General features: G+C 43.3%; 2 protein-coding genes and 1 pseudogene across 20 annotated transcripts in view; 2 read left to right on the forward strand and 1 right to left on the reverse strand.

The window, feature by feature from the left end:
* The window catches only part of PPIL3 (peptidylprolyl isomerase like 3), a 21386-nt gene extending 16928 nt beyond the window's left edge, over positions 1-4458 (reverse strand). The window contains exons 1-3 of one of the 3 annotated variants that reach the window (XM_027773630.1): positions 4442-4458; positions 4147-4216; positions 425-502 (exon numbers count right to left, since the gene is read on the reverse strand). In XM_027773630.1, coding sequence (XP_027629431.1) covers positions 425-427 — 3 coding nt within the window. In that variant the 5' untranslated portion in view covers positions 428-502; positions 4147-4216; positions 4442-4458. The other 2 variants (XM_006153003.3, XM_027773631.1) reach the window with 2 other exon arrangements.
* Positions 4459-4513: 55 nt separating this feature from the next.
* The window catches only part of NIF3L1 (NGG1 interacting factor 3 like 1), a 20642-nt gene continuing 5112 nt past the window's right edge, over positions 4514-20043 (forward strand). Inside the window, exons 1-8 of one of the 17 annotated variants that reach the window (XM_027773622.1) lie at positions 4514-4584; positions 5741-5830; positions 5921-6066; positions 8592-9051; positions 11807-11969; positions 13748-13874; positions 17882-18020; positions 19460-19543. In XM_027773622.1, coding sequence (XP_027629423.1) covers positions 8616-9051; positions 11807-11969; positions 13748-13874; positions 17882-18020; positions 19460-19543 — 949 coding nt within the window. In that variant the 5' untranslated portion in view covers positions 4514-4584; positions 5741-5830; positions 5921-6066; positions 8592-8615. The other 16 variants (XM_006153007.3, XM_027773623.1, XM_027773626.1 and 13 more) reach the window with 16 other exon arrangements.
* LOC114008634 (uncharacterized) lies at positions 6117-6284 on the forward strand (annotated as a pseudogene).

Below are 20043 nucleotides of genomic sequence, written 5' to 3' on the forward strand. Positions count from 1 at the left end.
AAGTGAGAAATTACATACGTACCACCCCCAAGGATAGTCACACCACAATTCCTTCTCTTTCCATTCTCCTTTCAGGATCTTGGGCATGCACCCAGCATGAGTTGGTCCCAGACCCAGCAGCTTAAAACTCATGCTGGGTGCGAGTGTGTACGTGCCCAAGAGCCCAAGAGGAGGACAGAGGAGAAGGGACTGCAGCATGGGTGATTTCTCACTTTCTGTCTGCTTCTCCAGCATGTGCAGGAGCAAAAATCTCTCTAAAAAGAAAAATTTAATTAATTAAAGAACCAGTCTACATTGTTTCTACAGCCTAAAATTTTTCTGTCTTGCCACTAAAATTTCAGTGTTTTTTTTCCCCTTGACTGAATTTGTAAAAATTATCCATAATGAAAGGCATTCATAAGAATTCTTTAAAAAAACTACTTACCATTTTTTTTCTTGATGGTTTGAGGAAGTACTATTTAATTTCTCAGAGTCTCACCAAAAGAAGCTCAAAAATAAGTTTCTATTTCCAAGAGAAAAAAAGAATTAAACTCATTTTTTATCTTAACTCAAATGTGCTGATGGTCTTGTACTTTTTATTATTACTATTATTTACATTTAACTTTATTGTACATTTAAGGAAAAAGAGCCTCAAACAGCATCATGTACTTAATAAAAATCTGGCTATGGAAGTGATGAGGAGATCATACCCAACTCAAGCCATCTAGTCTACTTCCTCTACTCCCTCTTCCTCAAAGGCCTCTTTGCCAGTCTTCTAACAACCCGGTATATTCCCACGGTAGGTCTTGTTAAAGTACTCTGTCCTGAGAAAGCTGTTTCCCTAAGCAAACTGTTTCCTTAGGAAGCTGCTAAGTTATAGCCAATCACAGACATCTCGCCTTTTAAACTGTGTTAATGTAGATAAACCTCAAGACATAATTAATCCAATTATTTCTCCACCTCATTCCCCCACTTTCGTTCTTGTACATCACTTTCCCCCATTTCTGCATAATGGACCCTTCCTCTCATCGTCTGTTCAATCACAAGGCTAACTGGAGTTCCTTGTTAGTCATTACAAGATTCCCTAATTTGAACTGTTTTTGCTTTTTTTTTCCCCCTCAAGTATATCCCACTAAATTAAATTGTTGAAGTGTTTTTTTGTTTTTTTTTTTTTAATCTGGACACAAGGTGTGCCCTTTGCCTGAATGCTGTCGACAGAAACAACCAACTCTGTAAAAGGTAATAATTAATGTGGTTTATCTCTAAGCAGAATATGATTGACCTAGGCTGGAGAGGAGGCAAAACATGCCTTTCTTTCCGGGTGTTCAGGTACAGGGATTCCTTTTATTTGATTTTAAGAAGAGAGACAGAGTTTGGAATTTAGTGAAGAGCTTTTCCATTGGTCTGGTCCAAAAAGGCAGGACATGTAGAAGCTGAAGGGTTGGGGAGGAGCTTGTAGGTTACAGGTATGGGTTTTTACAGTTTTTAGGATGATTGGAAAAGGAAGGTTGCTGAGATCAGAAAAGGAATGTACTTTAATAGTGATAAGGAGGCTTAATATACGTCACAAAGATACTCCAATACTATGCCAGGGGCAGGATGTGGGAAGAATCCTGCTATTAATGGGTCAAAATGGTCTGTTAATGCTTGTGGGATTGACTCCCTCTAGGCCCTCTGTGAAGGATTTTGGAAAAATTGAAAAAAGCAATCAGATTTCTGTCCACAATGCTTATACTCAAATGTTTATATGGCTAATTTCCTCACCTCTAAATCTCTGCCCAAATGTCAGGTCTTACTGACAAGACAAAGCTTATTTAAAATTGGTTTAGGGCTAGACCAAAGCATGGTTATTGGGTGGTTGAATCCCACATGGCTGACTGTGCAGCTCCAGTACTGGACTAGCAAGCATGTGTATGCATAGCCAAAATCCAAAAAGGAGAAAAAAGGGATTGTGATCGTCCCCCATGGCAGGGGCTGCTTTCTTACTTTCCCTCTCTCTAAGCACACATGCCCTCTGGCAAGTTTTTTGTCTAATTGCTTTAGGGCCAGCAAATGGCAAGGTGGTTAAAGGTGCTGGATCCCACATATACGAATGCATGGTTGCATAGTGTGAGTACAGGACCCGGAGGCTTGAAAAACACACTGGGTATATGTGCATGTGTGCCCAAAGTCCCCAGAGTTCGAGAATGGAGGAGAAAGGACTGCTCCATGGCCTTCCTCCCACCAGAGAAATTTTTTCTCACTTTCCTTCTCTTTCTGTGTCTCCCACAAATGTACACACCTTCTAGGAAATTAAAAAAAAAAAAAAAGCTTTAAACCTTGGAATTGCCCTTTTGTTTTCCCATAGCACTAATCACTAATATACTCCTTCCTTATTTATTCTGACATTCTGACAACATCCTCTCAGCCCAGAATGTTCACTCAAGCTATCTGAAGACATAAACCAGCGCTGGCACCCTAGTCTTACTACCAGAATCAGGAGATAGGCCTTTGCTAAGTTAGCACTTACCTTTTCATGCTGAGTGCTAACAATGCACTTAATAAAAACCAGACAGACAGAAATTTACCAACAAATACCCTAAACTAAAAGGTAGAAATAAGGCAGTTCCGTCTGAGGACAAAAAGTTTGACTGCTTTTCCTTTTTTCCAAAATCCTTTCAAAGGGGCCTAGGGGGAGTCACGCCTACAAACATTAACAGACCATTTTTTTCCATTACTGAACCCTGGCATAGTATCTCTGAGATGTATATTCAACGCATTATAGTATGTTCTTTTGCTTATCTTTTCCCAAGACACAGATCTTTCCTTCCAATCACCAACCTAGGTGCCAGCAGGTGGCGTGGTTAAGAGCGCTGGACTCCCACATGGCCAACTTAAAAATTGTGGAACCCACTTATAACCTACAAGCACCCAGCTTCCACATGTACAACCTTTTTGGGCAGGACCAATGAAAATCTCTTCACTAATTTTATCTTTCACTCTCAAAATCAAACAAAAGGAACCCCTGTACCTGATCACCCTGAGAAAGGCATGTTTGCCTCCTCTTCAGGCCTAGGTCACACATATTCTGCTCAAGAATAAACCGCACTGGGACCAGCAGTTGGCTTAATGGCTATGTCACTGGACTTCCACGTAGTCAATTATAGTTCAAGTCCCGGACCTGGTAGCTTAAACTCATGCCAGGCGTGTGTGCCCAAGATCCCAAAAGGAAAATGGAGGACAAGGGATTGTGGCATGGCCATCCCCCCAAATAAATTAATTAAATAAACTGCATTATTAATTATTAATTTTTTAGAGTTGGTTATTTCTCATCAACATCTCCGTGGTGAGACTGTGCCCCTGGACAGGTCAAGGAGTAGCACAAACTGTAAGAGATCACAACCCTCACCTTTTTGGATTCCAATACAAAATTGCAGTTCTCTGTGGAAAGATATTAAAAAGGGTTCTTCCTGTTTTTCTTTTTTTTTTTAAATTAAAGCATTGGGACCAGCAGTAGGCGTAATGGCTACGTCACCGGACTCCCATGCAGTTGACCATGGTTTGAGTCCTGGACCCGGTGGCTTAAACTCACAATGGGCGCGTGTGCATGCAAATCCAAGATCTTGAGAGGAAAATGGAGAAGGGATTGCCAGCGTTGCCATCCCCCCTAGGGGGTGATTTCTCGCTTTCTGTCTCTGTCTTTCTGGCAAGAGCAAGCGCCCTACAGCAAAAATTTCTGCAATAAATAAATAAATAAATAAATAAAGCATTGCCTATTATCCTGCTACAAACAACTGAACTGTATTCCTTATATAGAGCTGTCTTTTTTCTTCTCCCTTCTTTTCTTTTCTTTGGTCATAGGGCGAGAGGCAGTGATAGAAGAGGGAAAGCGAGAAATTACCCCGCCACGGGGGATGGCTAGGCTACAATCCCTTCACCACTCTCTTCTCGGGGATTTTGGACATGCATGCACACATAACTCGCCTGATTTTCAAGACACTGGGTCGGAGACTCCAACAGCGGTTGACTATGCAGGAGTCCAACGTCCGAACCACCACGCCACCTGCTGGCCCCGAGCTGTGTTTTCTTAAACATTTACTGTTAAATAAATACAATAAAACAGTGCCAATACAGAGCTCAGCATTATTTGAATAAATGAAAGAATGAATGACGTTACTGTACACTTACCCACTTCAGTTAGAACAGCCGCTGTTAAAACCGGAAGACGCAATCGCAAATGCTCGCCCAGATCTGTTGGCTAGAAATTAGTTTCTTCTAGCCGCCGGAAGTTAAGCGCGGAACCCATTAGAGAGAACACCCTTTATCTGTACATCTCCTCCCTACCCTCTCCTTCTTATTTCAAACGAAAACGGCTAGAACTAGGGGGACAACGTACAATAGTTTATCCCTCACCTGAAACCCGACTATAAAAGGGAGCTCCCTTAACTATTACGCAGGGACAAGAAACGGAACCCGGAACTACCTGGGCAACTTCAAGCAGCGCTTTGGGCGCAGCCGTCAACTGAAGGACCACTTCCGCCCAGTTCCCTTTCCACGCCCATTTCCACGTGCTGGGAGCTCAGGCTCAGGACCGGAAGTGACGCAGAAGGAGCATATCCGAGAACGGTGCGTGCTGGGCGATTTAAATATCTTCGAGGGTGCGTTGTGGCTTTCGCTGCAGATTCTAGGGCTGCGTCAGATAGAGTGGACAGAAGAGGAGAGCAGGATAAAAAGCTGACCTGTTGAATGAGAGCAGAGGGTGCGGGTGCACGTGTGTGTGTGGCGGTCCTGCCTCTCGGAATTTTTACTCGCTGTGTCCCCTGGCGCTTCACAAGTGATGGAAAAAACCCTAAAGTGGCACTGAAATGGAAGATAGGGGAGATAACGTGAAGGGACCAGTTTACAGGTTGTGAAGGAGGCCCTACTGATGTTACTTGACCTAGGAAACAGAGCTTTCCCTGGGACAGCCCGTATTCCCAGGTTTGGGTATGTGTGACTGACACTAGACTGTTTACAGCACATGACTTGTTTCCCTTCGGGCCGGGGTGCGGGGTAACAGATGTTAAGTAACTTAATTTGCCCTTGATTACACAGCTGTGTGTGTCTAGAGCAAGAAAGACTCCATATTTGAAACTTGTATGGAAGTGAGACGTGTGTGTAACAGTGATTTGACCCCCACTCTCATAAACGCCCCTGTTTATCTAATATGCAGAGGAATCTCATGTGGCACCCTAGATAAGGATTAACGCTTGTTCTCTTTTTTTGCTTTATCAAGAGATTTTTTTGCTATAGGGCACTTGCACTGTGGGAGAGACAGAATGTGAGAAATCACTCCCTAGGGGGTATGGCCATATCGCTATCCCTTTTCCTTTCTCTTGGGATTTTGGGCATGAGTACAAACGTGCCCGGCATGAGTTTTAAGCCTTGGGGTCTGAACTTTGAGCTGTGGTTAACTACGTGGCAGTCCAGCAATGTAACCATACGTCATCTGCTGGTCTCTGGCTTTATTTTTTCTAGCTATGTTGTGTGTTATGTATGCTTAAATGTCAGTTATGTAAGAAAATGTATAACTATACCATTATAAAAGCAACATATACATGATTAATAGAATTTAGCTCCTAGCTGGATGTAAGCTGAGTCCTCTAACACCTACATTTGTATGTAGAAGCTTAGATTTTAATTTTAGTTTGACCCTAGTTGCAACTCTCATGTGAGAATCTGCACCTTACTGGGTAACTGTGACTGCTGATTTGTGTTTGTTTAAATGACAAATGTCTTACAGTGTGGAAAGACAGTCACTTGTCCTGCTCATGACACTGTGGCCCTGAGATTCAGTCTGTCTTCAGTGTAAGTGCTCTTCCCTCCCATATGGGTATGTTCTACCACATTATGTCCAAGGGGTCTTTTGAATGTTATTTAACTCAAAGCCTGTGTGGTGGTTCATGAGGCCTTCACTTTTGAGCCTGGCAGATTTAGAAGAGTATGAGGAGTGGAGTGTTGTCAGGATGTTGAAACTGGAGAGTGGCAATTGTATTAGCACCATTAGAAGGTCTTCCAAGACATTTGGTGGGTTTTAGAGGCCAAGTATCACTTCAAACAATACATCAAGTAAGTACCGACTATCTAATTAAATATTTTTGCAGTAAAAAAGCTGGAGAATCGCTTCTCGGCCTTTTGGCTAAGATCAAGTGTAAAAAGCTGGGAAAAAATAGTTTGTGTTTGAAATAATTGGGTTATGGATATTTTATTACATTTACAATCGACTATGCTTTCATGTTAATTATTGTGCATACTTTGAGATGCTCTTCTTCAAAAGCAGAAATATTTATAGGTAGTAAGTTTATAAATGGTGTTGACATCTTTTGAAGTTATTTGATGGAACTGAGGACAGAAGTCTGACTACTTCTAACTATTTCTAAAATCCCTTCCAGACAGCCTGGGGTGAGTCACGCCCACAGACATTAACAGGCTATTTTGGCCCATTTGATATCAGAAATCTTCCTATATCTTGTCCCTGGCATAGTATTCTTGTCATGGGTAAGTCATGCCCACAGTCATTAGCACCATCATTTTGACTCATTGGTAACTGGACTCTTCCAGTTATCTTGTAACTATATACAAGCCCCCATATCTGTGTTACTAATTCCTTCTCAAAACCTACAAGCTCCCTTCCACATGTCTCTCCTTTATGTGCAAGGGCAATGGAAAGCTCTTCACTAAATTTTCACTCTCAAAAGCAAGTAAAAGGAACCCCTGAACCTGATCGGCAGGGGGGGGGGAAACCCCCCCTCGGCCATGCCTCCTCTCCTGCCTAGGTCTCACAAATTCATGCTTAGAAATAAACCACGCTAATTATTATTTTTACAGAGTTGGTTATTTCCATTGACAGAACGTTTGTTAATTTTGTATTTTCCATACTATTCTTTCCAGTTTTTATTTTCTTTCTAACTTTTCTTTCTTTTTTTTTTTTTTTTTTACTTTTTTTTTTTTTTTTTTTTTTTTTTTTTTTTTTTTTTTTGCCATAGGATGTGTGCACTCACTGGAGAGAGACAGGGAAAGTAAGAAATCACCCTCCAAGAGGGGCGGCCATGCCACACCCCCTTCTCCTCCATTCTCCTCTCTGGATCTTGGGCACACATGCACACACACGCCTGGTATGATTTTCACCTGCTGAGTCCAGGACCTGAACTATAGTTGGCCATGTGGGAGTCCCTTGCCTTGACCACCTCACCATCAGCTGGCCTCTTTCTTTTTCTTTTCTTTCTTTCTTGTTTTGTTTTTGTTTTTTGATTTTTTTGTTATATAATCCAGAAGGCATCTGTACTTGCTAGAGATAGAGAATGTAGAAAAAAGCAGCCCTCAAGGGAGCACGGTCACATTGCAATCCTTTTTCCTTCACTTCTCCATCCTTTCAGGATTTTGAATATGCATGCATGTACATGTGCCTGGTTGTTTTTCAAGATGCTAGGGCCAGGCTTTTAACCAGAGTTGAGTTTCTAGGATTCAGCTCCCTTTTCTCTAGACCATGCAACCAGTTCCCTTTCTAGTTTCTTTTTGGAGACTTACAGGCTGTTTGGGCAAACTGTCCTGTACTACTACCTCTCCTACCTCTTCTTTAAAAAATGTATTAGGGGCCAGCAGGTGGCATGTTGTTAAGGGTGCTGGACTCCCACCTGGCCAACCACAGTTCAAGTCCCAGACTTGGCAACTTGCTTTCTCACTTTCCCTCCCTCTCTTTCTCTCTCTCTTTTTCACTCTGTCCCTCTCTGGTCAAATTTTAGTTAATTGATTAATTAATTAATAATAAAGTTTAATAAAATCATTTTAAAAAATGAATTATTAGTCTTGAATAATTTTGAATGTTTTATAAATGGAATCCCAAGTTTATCCTTTTATAACTTGCTTTTCAAAAATTTTTGCCAGGACCAGAAGATGGTGTAATAGTTACATTACTGTACTCCCACGTAGTCGACTGTGATTCAAGTCCCAGACCTGATAGCTTCAAATTCATACCGGACATGTGTATGTGTGTGCCCAAGATCCTGTGAGGAGAATGGAGGGGAAGGGATTGTGGTGTGGCCATCCCTCCTGGGGGATGATTTCTTGTTTTCTTTCTCTTTGGTGAGTGCATGCACCCTGTAACAAAAATCTCGCCCCCGTAAAAAAAAATCTCTTTAAAATTTTTTTTTTTTTTTTTTTTTTTCCTGGAGAACATGTACTTACTAGAGACAGAGGGGATAGGAGAAAACAAGAATTCCTCATGGGAATGGTCACATCACAACCTCTTTTCCTCCATGTCTCCCCTCCCTTCAGGATTCTGGACCTGCATGTACATGTGCTCAGCATGTTTCTCAAGCTTCTGGGTACAGGGCTTGAACCAGGTGGTCAGCCATGTGGGATTCAGCTGCCCAACCAGCAGGCCACAGTCTGGCCCAGTACTTACTTTTTGAATTTTTTTTTCATGATAGAGCATGTGCATGCACGTGTGAGAGAGAGAGACTGATCACTCTGTGACTGGTCACTCTGCAATCCCCTTCCTCTAGCCCTTCAGAATCTTGTTTGCCTGTATGTTTTGATGCCTCAAAGGTCCAGGCCAGAAGTATGTATGCAGACCATTTTCTGTGTTTCTGCAGACATTCAGTTGTACCTGATTCTGTATGTTGTCATCTTGTGCACGCCTGATCCCCACGACAGTCCGCCTGGTCAGTTCCACAACCTGCACTTCTCCCCATTCCTTCATGGATTTGAAGGCTCTCCTTTCCTCCTTGAATGACTTTGCATCCCTCTCATTTGCTGAGAGTTGGGACAATGTTGGATTACTGGTGGAACCCAGTCCCCCTCACATGGTAAACACACTCTTCCTGACCAACGACTTGACTGAGGAAGTGATGGAAGAGGCGCTGCAAAAGAAGGCAGATCTCATTCTCTCGTACCATCCGCCTATTTTCCGACCCATGAAGCGCATAACCTGGAAAACCTGGAAGGAACGCCTGGTGATTCGAGCTCTGGAGAACAGAGTCGGTATCTACTCTCCTCATACAGCCTATGATGCTGCACCCCAGGGAGTCAACACCTGGTTGGCTAAAGGACTTGGTGAGAAGCCTCTTGTTCATTCTTTCTCATTTAACATTTTCTTTCAAATATTTTGAAAATTTAGAATGTCTTGCCAGTAGACTTTTAACTGCTTTAGTGGTGGTAGGGAGGCATTCTATTTTTTTTTTTAGAGAGAGATTTTTGCTGTAGGGCATGTGCCCTTGCTGGAGAGACAGAAAGTGAGAAATCATTCCCCAGGGAGGATGACCATGCCACAGTTCCTTCTCCTCCATTTTTATTTTGGGATCTTGGGCATGCGTGCATATGCACCTGGCACGAGTTTTAAGCCGCTGGGTCCTGGATTTGAACCGTGGTCAACTTAGGTGGGAGTCCAGTGATGTAATCATTACTCTATCTGCTGGTCTCCACATTGTTCTATTTTTATGTATTTACAAATAGTGTTGCTGAAGAAGCAAGCAGATGGCGTAATGGTTACGTCACTGAACTCCCACCTAGTGGTATGCAGTTCCAGTCCTGGAGCCTGTGGCTTAAAACTCATACTGGGCACGTGTGCATGCGTGCCCAAGATACTGAGAGGCAAATGAGGGAGAAGGGATTGCGTTGTGACCATTCTCCCTGGAAGATGATTTCTTGCTTTCTGTCTCTGTCTCTCTCTTTCTCTGTCTCTCTGGTGAGGGCACATGCCCTATAGCAGAAATCTCTCTCAAAAAAAAAAAAAAAAGATGTTGCTGAAAACTGGCGATTAATTTGCATTTGAAAAATGAAACATTTTCCTTTTTTTTTTTTCTTTAAATATTTATTTGTTTTGATTTTTAAGCTGCTAGGCCCAGGACTTGAAGGACAGTTGGCCATGTGGGAATCCAGTGTCCCAACCACCATGCCATCTACCAGCCCAGAAATTTTTTATTCTTAACTGCCCCAACCTATGGGGCAAAGGGACATGGAACCCCAAGTGGAAGCTATCGAGTGGATTGAGAAAAAAACACATACACAGACACACAAATAGAGGAAGCAAGGATCTGATATACCGGGCATCTCTGTTGGACAATGCCGTGGCCCCAAGCAGTTCTGTGCTCATTCTTTTATAGGGAAGGTAAAGCCTCATGCTTCAGCCATGGAGCACCTCATGTCGCAGGTCTCCTGGTTCCAAACAACCTCTCCTGGCCTTCTCTGGCTGACACACAGGCTCAACTGCACAGCAGTAGATTATGTCATTGTTTAGAGCTTTTGCATGCCCTGCGTTGTGAGTGCAAAGACTATCTACTTTAAGACGTTCCCTGCACTTAATCTTCATTGCTCGACTGACCTTCTCAATTCCTTACTCATAAGGCACAGTGCCTGGCATCCAGGCACTTGAGAAATGCTCATTGAGGGACCAGCAGTTAGTGTAATGGCTATGTCGCTGGACTCCCGTGTAGTTGACTGCGGCTGTGGATTTTTAGATCATCTGACAACCTGCTTAAACTCAGGCCGGGCGCGTGTGCGTGTGTGCCCAAAATCCTGAGAGGAGAATGGAGGAGAAGGGATTGTGGCGTGGCCATCCCCCCTGAGGGGTGATTTCTCGCTTTCTGTCTCTGTCTCTTTCTGTCTTTCTGGCGAGTGCATGCGCCCTATAGCAAAAACCTCGGGGGGTGGGGAGGGGATGCTCTTTGAATTGAAAACTCAGGCCTCTGCAGGATACACATGATATGTCAGTCAAATCAACATCATGTTTCATTGAATGCTTATTTATGCCTCACACAATGAGGGAATTAAACATGTAGTTTACTTACCCACTTTGGGCTGAAGCTTTTATGATGATATATTTGGATTAATGTGGTCAAGTAGATTGTCAGCATTTGCAACCTGTACCATGGTGTACTTGGGTAGGTTTAGTACAAAGTAGATGGTTGTCAGATGATCTAAAAATCCACATCTCTCCACCAGAGAGATGCAGAGAGAGAAATCACACTCCAGGGAAATGGTCATTCTGCAGTCCCTTCTCCACCAGTCTCCTTTAAGGATTTTGGATATGAATGTACATGTATCTGGTGTGATTTTCAGGTTACCAGTTCTGAGACTTGAACTGTGCAGTTGGCTGTGTGAGATCCAGCACCTTAACCCCATGACATCTGCTAGCCCCGATAACAAATTTATTTATTTATTTATTTATTTTGGGAGAGGTTTTTGCTATAGGGCACGTGCGCTCGCCAGACAGACAAAGAGAGACATGGAGACAGAAAGCGAGAAATCACCCCCCAGGGGGGATGGTCACGCAGCAATCCCTTCTCCTCCATTCTCCTCTCGGGATCTTGGGCACGCACACACACGCGCCCGGCGTGAGTTCTAAGCCACCGGGTCTGGGACGCGAACCGCGGTCGGTTACGTGGGAGTCCAGCGACATAGCCATTACGCTAACTGCTGGTCCCACAAATTTAATTTTATGGGGGCCAGCAGGTGGTGTGGTGGTTAAGGTGCTGGACATTCCCACATGGTCAAGTTCCAGACCTGGTGGCTTCCTTTCTCACTTTCCTTCTTTCTGTGTGTCTGTTGTTCCATGGTCAAGTTAAAATAAATGAATGACTAAATAAAATTAAATAATTCTTTAAAACTAAATTAATTAATTTTATATGTCTATACCAAATCCCTAGATTATGAGGATTGGATGTAAATCTAACAGGTATGTTGTGTGTGTGTGTATTATAAGAATTTGAAAAATACTTGTTACAAATTTTGCCTATAATAGTTTGACATTTTATTCTTAAAAAAAATAATAAACTCAAAAACTCCCTTTTTTGCGCAATTTTTTCTCCAGGAGTTTGTACTTCCAGGCCTATACATCCTTCCAAAGCTCTCAGCTATCCCACAGAAGGAACTCACCGAGTAGAATTCAGTATTAACCATGCCCAAGATCTGGACAAAGTTATATCTGCGGTGAAAGGAATTGTAGATGTTTCTGTCACTTCTTTTCCTGCTAGGTACAATACAATTTTCTGGGGGTTTTTTTGGTGTGTGTGTGTATGTGTTTATATGTAAGGAGCTTCCTTACAAATCTATAACCCTGATATTTAGGTTTGAAACAAATCATTTTTCCTGGGGTTGGTTTATAAAGCAGTGTATGTCTCATTCACATGTGGGTCCTAGAGGAGGAGAACTGTGGAATCTTTTCCAAACAGTACCTATGAGGGACCAGCAGTTAGCATAATGGCTATGTCGCTGGACTCCCATGTAGTCGACCACAGTTCAAGTCCCAGACCCGGTGGCTTAAAACTCAAACCGGCACGTGTTCATACATGCCCAAGATCCCCAGAGGAGAATGGAGAAGGGATTGTGGCGTGTTCGTCCCCCCGGGGCGTGATTTCTTGCTTTCTGTCTCTCTGTCTCTGTCTGTCTGGCGAGCATATGCGCCCTATAGCAAAACAACAACAAAAACCCTCGGGACCAGCAGTTAGAGTAATGGCTATGTCACTGGACTCCCACGTAGTCGACCATGGTTCGCGTCCCGGACCCGGTGGCTTAAAACTCACACCGGGCACATGTGTGTGCGTGCCCAAGAGCCCAAGAGGAGAAGGGATTGCGGCGTGACCATCCCCCTGGGGGGTGATTTCTTACTCTGTCTCTCTGTCTCTCTCTGTCTGTCTGGCAAGCGCATGCACCCTATAGCAAAAACCTCTCCAAAAAAAAAAACAAAACCTATGATAAGTTATACTTACTTAGTATTTTCTATATGTAAAGGATTACATTATGCATTTTATGTATAGTATTTCTGGTCTTCTGTTAAGGGGGGCGGTAGTTGTTTTTATTTAAAAAATATAGATAGCTCTAGTGATAAACATAAAATCATTTTAACCAATCCCATCAAACCAGTGCTTCCCAAGCACTTTAAAGGACAAATATAGTTAAGTACTGGTACAAGGTGAGTCATTTAATTATTTAGAGTAGGGTTTCTTTCAGGCTAATTTGTTCCAGTGCCCATGGAAGCATTTTCTTGATTCCAATTTTTTTGGAAAAGACAAATGATACAAAGTTAAGACTTAACAGTTATTTTTTTTTAAATGAAGGTAAATATTGGTCATCTGTAAAGACGTGATGCATTTTTGCATAGAAAAAGACATCATAACTTTTCTGATGACCCAATATAATGACTTTACTAGAACTGGAACTAGCTGGGATCATGGGCACTGTGCCCCTGGCGTGCTCGGGGTTGGGAGTCCTCAGAACACAAGTAAGGGCCTTTTCCCTGTGGGTCGAGTTGCATTACCACTGCACTGCTACCTGGCCCAGCATTCTGTATGTGTGTTTCACCATAGGGCACATGTACTCATTGGGGGGTGGGGGGAATAGTGAGTAATCCCCCCTTAGAAGGGAATGGCCACATCAAAGTCTCTTCTCCAGTCTCCTCTCAGGATTTCTGGCAAGCAAATACACACTCTTGGAGTGATTTTTTTAAGCAAGCTGCTGGGTCTTGAAGGCAAGCTGTGCAGTCAGACCCAGCACCTTAACCTCTACTCCACCTGCTGGCCTGCATCCTGTGTTTTAATAAGTTCTTTAAGTGACTCTTGATATATGCTACAGTTTGAGAAACACCATTCTAGAAAATATGTTGTTTGTGATTAAATGGATTCTGTTGGTTAATTGCTTCATTTCATGTAACTGGAACCTATTATAACAGATATGTAAACTGGATTATTTAAAGTACCTTTTGGTTGTATTTATCTTAAACCAGTGATGTGTGGGGTATTATTTTAAACCATAGGATTGATGATGAGGAACAAACGCGCATCAGTCTGAACTGTACTCAGAAGGCTTTGATGCAGGTGGTGGCATTTCTGTCCCAGAACAGACAACTTTATCAGAAGACTGAAATCCTGTCACTGGAAAAGGTAATAAGAATATTCATGTTTGATTTTATATTACTGTGCCCTTTTTTGGCACCATAGGACACATGTGCTTGCCAGAAAGAGAAAGAGGGAGAAAGGAAGGTTCAGAAAGTGAGAAAGCACCACCCATGGGGAATGGTCATACTGCAATCCTTCTCTCCTCCATTTTTCACCCCTTTAAGGATTTCTGGCTCATGCACACACATGCCCGGTGTGTTTATCAACCTGCCAGGTCCAGGAATTTAACCTCATAGTCAACCATGTGTGATCCAGTTGCCTTAACCACCATGCCACTGGCTGGCCCTTAACTGTGCATTTGTTTTTAAAGAATTATTTTATTTAACTTTATTTATTTACTTATTTTTTAAATTGACCAGAGAGAGGGACAGAAAAAGAGAAAAAGTGAGGAAGCAAGCTGCCAGGTCCGGGACTCAAACTGCAGTCAACCATGTGGGAGTCCAGCGGCTCTAACCACCATGCCTCCTGCCGGTCCCAAGTTTGGTTTTTTTTTTTTTTTTTTTTTTTTTGATCAGGGAGCAGGTGTGCTAGCCAAAGAGAGACAGAGAAGGAGGAATAAACAGAAAGCATCCCAGTGGATGTGGGGATGCTACAATTCATTCACATCCATTTCCCCATCTAGTTGGAATTTGTGATATTGAATACTTTTTTGTTATTAGTGTTTTGGCCATTTGTATGTCTTCAGCATTTGTTGTTATTATTTCTAATTTGACGAGACAGAGAGAGAGAGAGAGAAAGGGAGAGTGAGAAAGCAAGCCACCAGGTCTGGTACTCAAACCAGAATCAGCCATATTTCCCTGTGTCTCTCTCTTTCTTTCTCTCCAAAGAGCACATATGCCCTATAATAAACTTGAAAAAGAAAAAGAGGGACCAGCAGTTGGCGTAATGACTATGTCACTGGACTCCCATGTAGTCGACTACAGTTCGAGTCCTGGACCCAGTGGCTTAAACTCACACCAGGCATGTGTGCGTGCGTGCCTAAGATCACAAGAGGAGAATGGAGGAGAAAGGATTGCCGTGTGGCCATCCCCCTCGGGGGGTGGCCTTTAACCACCAAGCCACCTGCCCCCAACTGTGCATTTTTAATACTAAAGTTTAATTAATATACAAAGAAGTGTACATTTTAATGTGTGCAGTTTGACGTGTTCCATTGCTCTGCATTTTTGTTAAGAAAATTAATTTGTAAATTGTTAGGTTGACAGGCCAGTAGTCACCTGAAGTACAAAGTGGCGATGAGGCACAACATGCCCTGGAAAGTACATTGTGGAAGGGAGGCATTTCAGGAAGAGGAAAGGGAAAAGGTTAGTACTTCTTTAGGATTATAGACGATCACAGGTTTGGTCTTCTCTCTTTCCTTTTTGTTTTTTTTTTTTTTTTTTTTTTAGAGGTGTTTTTGTGCACTCACCAGAGAGACAGAAAGCGAGAAATCACCCCCCAAGGGGGATGGCCACGTAGCAATCCCTTCTCCATTCTCCTCTAGTGATCTTAGCCCCACACGCACACGCGCGCCTGACGTGAGTTTAAGCCACTGGGTCCAGGACTCAAACTGTAGTTGACGACATGGGAGTCCAGCGACATAGCCATTATGCTGCTGGTCCCTCTCTTTCTTTTTCAAGTTTATTATAGGGCATATGTGCTCTCTGGAGAGAAAGAAAGAGAGACACAGGGAAAGTGAGAAATCATCCCCCAGGAGGGATAGCCATGCCACAATCCCTTCTCTATTCTCCTCTTAGGATTTTGGAGACGCATATTTGCCTGGTGTGTTTTTCAGGCTGCCAGGTCTGAGACTCAGACCGTGGAGTTGGCCATGTGGGATCCAGCTGCCTTAGCCTCTACACCACCTGCTGGCCTGGTCTCTTAATTTCTGCTCTCTGCTCATACCTTTTCATTCAGTCTAACTTGATAACAATTTGTACCATGGCAATTCCTGTATTTTTACATTCTGCCTCAGGATGCTTTCTTAAGGGGAAAAACATATTTCTACCTGCTGTCTGGATATTTTCCACTGACAGATCCCACAAGTATGTCAAATCCAACGTATATGTTCCTGGGGAGACTCAACCCCTGGGATTTCCACCCAGGGGAGGTGGGTCTTTCACTTGGTGCAGGAAAGAAGTTGAGAATGAGGGAGAGTGAAACGGTTTAATAAGAGCATACAGAGCAGATTACTCTACAGGTGGAGCAGCCCCGAAAGGCGAACATTTTCATTCCCTCCTCTGGTGGACAGGAAGAAAGAGTTAGCCCCGGACTTTCATGGCTGACTCCTTCTGTGACTGCAAGCCTTAAGGGGAAGGGGAAATCCATTACCTAAAATGAAAACTATGGGGCCAGCAGATGGCGTGGTAGTTAAGGTGCTGAACATTCCCACATGGTCAACCACGGTTTGAATCCCAGACCTGGTGGCTTGCTTTTTCACTCCCCGCACCGCCCTGCCCCATGTTTCTCTCTGGTCAAATTAAAATAAATGAATGAATAAAAAATAAATAAATAAATAAATCTTTAAAAAAAAAAAAAAGGAAAGCTAGAAGGGCTGCCAGCCCTGAGCATCAGTGAATATCTGACTTATGTTGCTTGGCTTATTGCCAGTCTGAATAAGGAACTGTTGACTCATGACTTTCCTGGGCAAGGGACAGTGATTTTCCTGGACCACTGTCCTTCCCATTTTCTGGCCTTAGTAGAGCAGTTCTAGTTGTTGTGGTTATCGTGAACTGTCATGGTGCAGGTGGAAGGTGTCATTCAACATGCTAATGCGGTACAAGAGGGTACAGTGAGTTTATAGGTTAGGCAGTTGCAGGCGTCATTGTGGTTCCAGCTAGTTCAGATCCAGCCTCAGCTATTTCCTGTTGCATCAGGTTGTATTGTTTTATTGTAGGTGTTGGAATGTCGTTCTCTTCAGTCCTCCTGTCTCCTATACAATAACTGACCTTATTGTCACCCCATACATTCATCTCTTCTCTTTTTTCCCATTTCTTGGGGGTATATTTGTCTACCTTATTTTCCAGGTTTCTACAATTCCTCCCTTGATTTTCCAAGGCAGCCCTGCTGATTCTGTCTCCATGTCTATAAAGAGGTTTTCTGTATTAGTTCTGTCCCCACAGTAGTGGAACTCACATCCTCCCTGACTGGGCACCCAAAGGAGAGTCCAGGCCTGTTAGTGTAGTGTTTGGACCCTGTAATGATCCGACTGCAGCCTGTGTGCAGCCCGCTTTCCTTCTCCATCCAGTTCTCTGCGGGCAGCCCACTGTCCACTCGTGGGTCTGCATGTGTTCTCATGCCTCTGGCATGTTGGTAAATTTCTATCTAGAATGCCTTTCCACATCCCATCCTACCCGTATCCTGCCACAATAGACTTGACATCACCACCCCTCCCTGTTTTTTTAAAGAGAGATTTTTGCTGTAAAGCGCTTGCACTCACTGGAGAGACAGAGAGGCAGAGAGACAGAGAGCAAGAAATCACAGATGGCCACACCACAATCCCTTCTCCATTCTCCTGTCAGGATTTTGGCCGTGCATATACACACATGAGTTTCAAGCCACTGGGCCTGGGATTCAAACCACTGTCAACCACAAGGGAGTCCAGTGATGTAACCATCACACCATCTGCTGGTCCCCCTTTTTATAGTCCTATCAAGTGTTTCTCTAGGACCCATGTCTTTGTAAAACTTTCCCTGATTCTTTTTCCTCTGAGCACCCCCACACCACAGTCTCAGCTCACTTCATTTGTCATCCCTTTGTGCTCCCAAGGCAGTTGTACCTACCTCACCTTTGAACACTTGTGTTTAAATCATTTATTTAGAGGTCTGCCTGCCTAGGAGGCTTTGAGCTCCTAGTCACCGTGCTTTTGTCAAGTTTGCATCCTCAGTCTGGCCTGCCACGTACTCTAGTGAGCTCACAGTGTGCATATTCACTGATTTCAGCATTTGTTCTTTGTTCTGTAGGTTTGGCTTTTAGGACTAATAATGGACAGTGTTTCTAACTTTCTTTTTTTTCAGCCTTTGCTTCTACACACTGGAATGGGCCGGTTGTGCACACTGGAAGAATCTGTCTCCTTGGCCACCATGATTGAGCGAATCAAAAGACACCTGAAATTATCTCATGTTCGCTTAGCTCTTGGGGCAGGGAGGACATTAGGTAAGTATTTGTCCTTCGCTTGTCTAATATACCTATGATAACATGGGGCAAAGGTTGAAACTCAGTTGGATTCCCATAAATGACAGAGAATGTGCTGGCAGCTCACAGGAAGAAAGGGGTTTACTTTATGATCAAGGTGGGCTAGGTCATGCTGTGGATGCAGGAACGTGTGGGAGCAGGGACGATCAGGCCCAGCACTCGCAGCGGGTCATCGGTTCTTTTCTCACACTCACGAAAAGTTAGAGACATGTCCACACAGAGAGGGCATAGCAAAGTGCAGAGGTTATTGAAGGAGAGGGAAGGAAAAATAGCTCCGAAGAAGAAGGGCAGGGCCCCAGAAAATGGGTTGTTAAGGAAGAACTGGGATAGAGGGCTTTTATCCAGCTGGGAGGAGCCTGTGCATGCATTCTTCTCGTGGCAGGAGGTCACACGTCCTATTGGTTATGCTAAACCTTAGGGTGGTCTCATAGTCATGAGACCCCATGTAATGCAGCCAGTTGGAAACTGGTTTGTTCATAAGGTTGTTAATTTGGAAAAGGTCACTATGTCAGTTAACTTTAAAGGCCTGGTGATCCGTATCTTGGAATCCATGCCCCAGAATCAGGGAGGGGTTTGCCCTTCAGGGAGTGCCTTGCCCCATTCTGGTATTTGTGATAATGCCCTTACATTATCTTATGTGTCCTGGGCCCTGGACTATGTCCCTCTGACCTTTTGGTTTTTGTCTAATTGAGTCTCATTGCAAAGGGGCCATGAATTCTTTAAGAATAAGATTTACATGTCTGAGGGCAAAGGAATATGGCAACTGGGAGAGGAGAGGAGTTAGGGTCAAATAAAAAAGGGGAGAGATTTTAACAGTCAGAGGCCACACAGCACAGCGGCTCTCTTCTCTGGCGCCCCTACCCTATCTACCTGTAAGGCCCAGCTCCTGTCTCACTGGGAGATATCTCAACAGCTAGGGATTTATTTCCAACCATACTACATGCTCATAAGTCTGCAGAGGAAATCTCTTCACTCTACCAGAGGAACAGCAGTTCTCAAGGGTCTTAAACCATCAGTTAAGAATTCCAGACTGGAAATGATATGTATCACTTGCTCAGCTTTTTGTCCAGAATTACTCACATAGCCCAACAGCCCAGGGAGGGCATGAATGGGGTCCTACCATGTGCCAGGAGGAGAACTGAATCATGGTGGCTACAGCTATAATACGAATCTCGCACTTTTCAAAACTGCTGATACTTCACGTGGAAGTGCTCCACTACCCCACTGCACGTTCTGAGTCCTGCGGCCACTGTCTTTTCTTCCGGCTTTCCCACAGTTAATTTACTACTGATGAGACCGGGAGACAAAACTGCATTACCATCTAGATTCTTGGTACAAATTAAAACACTAACATGAAGACAAATTATAATTATAGGTCTCTAATTTTCTTTACTTTGAAGAGTCCCAAGTCAGAGTCGTGGCCGTGTGTGCTGGTTCTGGGAGCAGCGTTCTACAGGGCGTAGAGGCCGACCTCTACCTCACAGGTAGGGCAGCCTTCACATCTCTTCTAATTTTGGTTTATGTTTTACAAAGTAGGAGGAATGGATTTTAGGACAGTGCCTGGAGCATAGATGATATCTAATGAACATTTTTTTGAACCTGAGCTAAATAGTAACCACATTAAAACGGGGAACATACTGTATTCTTTGTGGAGAGAAGAAATCATTTATTTCTTTGTTTGTCTGAGTCATATCCAATCTATGATCATACATTGTGTCTCATTGTCTTACTCCATTAGTGCTGATACAAAAGAAATACCTGAGACTTGGGCGGTTTATAAAGAAAAATCACCCAGATTTTCTGGTGTCTGGAAGTCCAAGAGCATGGGACCAGTATCTGGCCAGACTCATGCTATCTTACAACGTGGCCAAGATAAGCCTAAAGGAAAGCAAGCGTTTGCGAGAGAGAGCCCTCTGGGTGACCTCCTTCCTTTTTTTTGTTTTAGAATTATTTATTTTATTTTTTATTATTGTTTTCAAATTTC

The sequence above is a fragment of the Tupaia chinensis genome, unplaced genomic scaffold, assembly GCF_000334495.1.
Source record: "Tupaia chinensis unplaced genomic scaffold, TupChi_1.0 Scaffold000361_2, whole genome shotgun sequence".
Classification (NCBI taxonomy): Eukaryota; Metazoa; Chordata; class Mammalia; order Scandentia; family Tupaiidae; genus Tupaia; species Tupaia belangeri.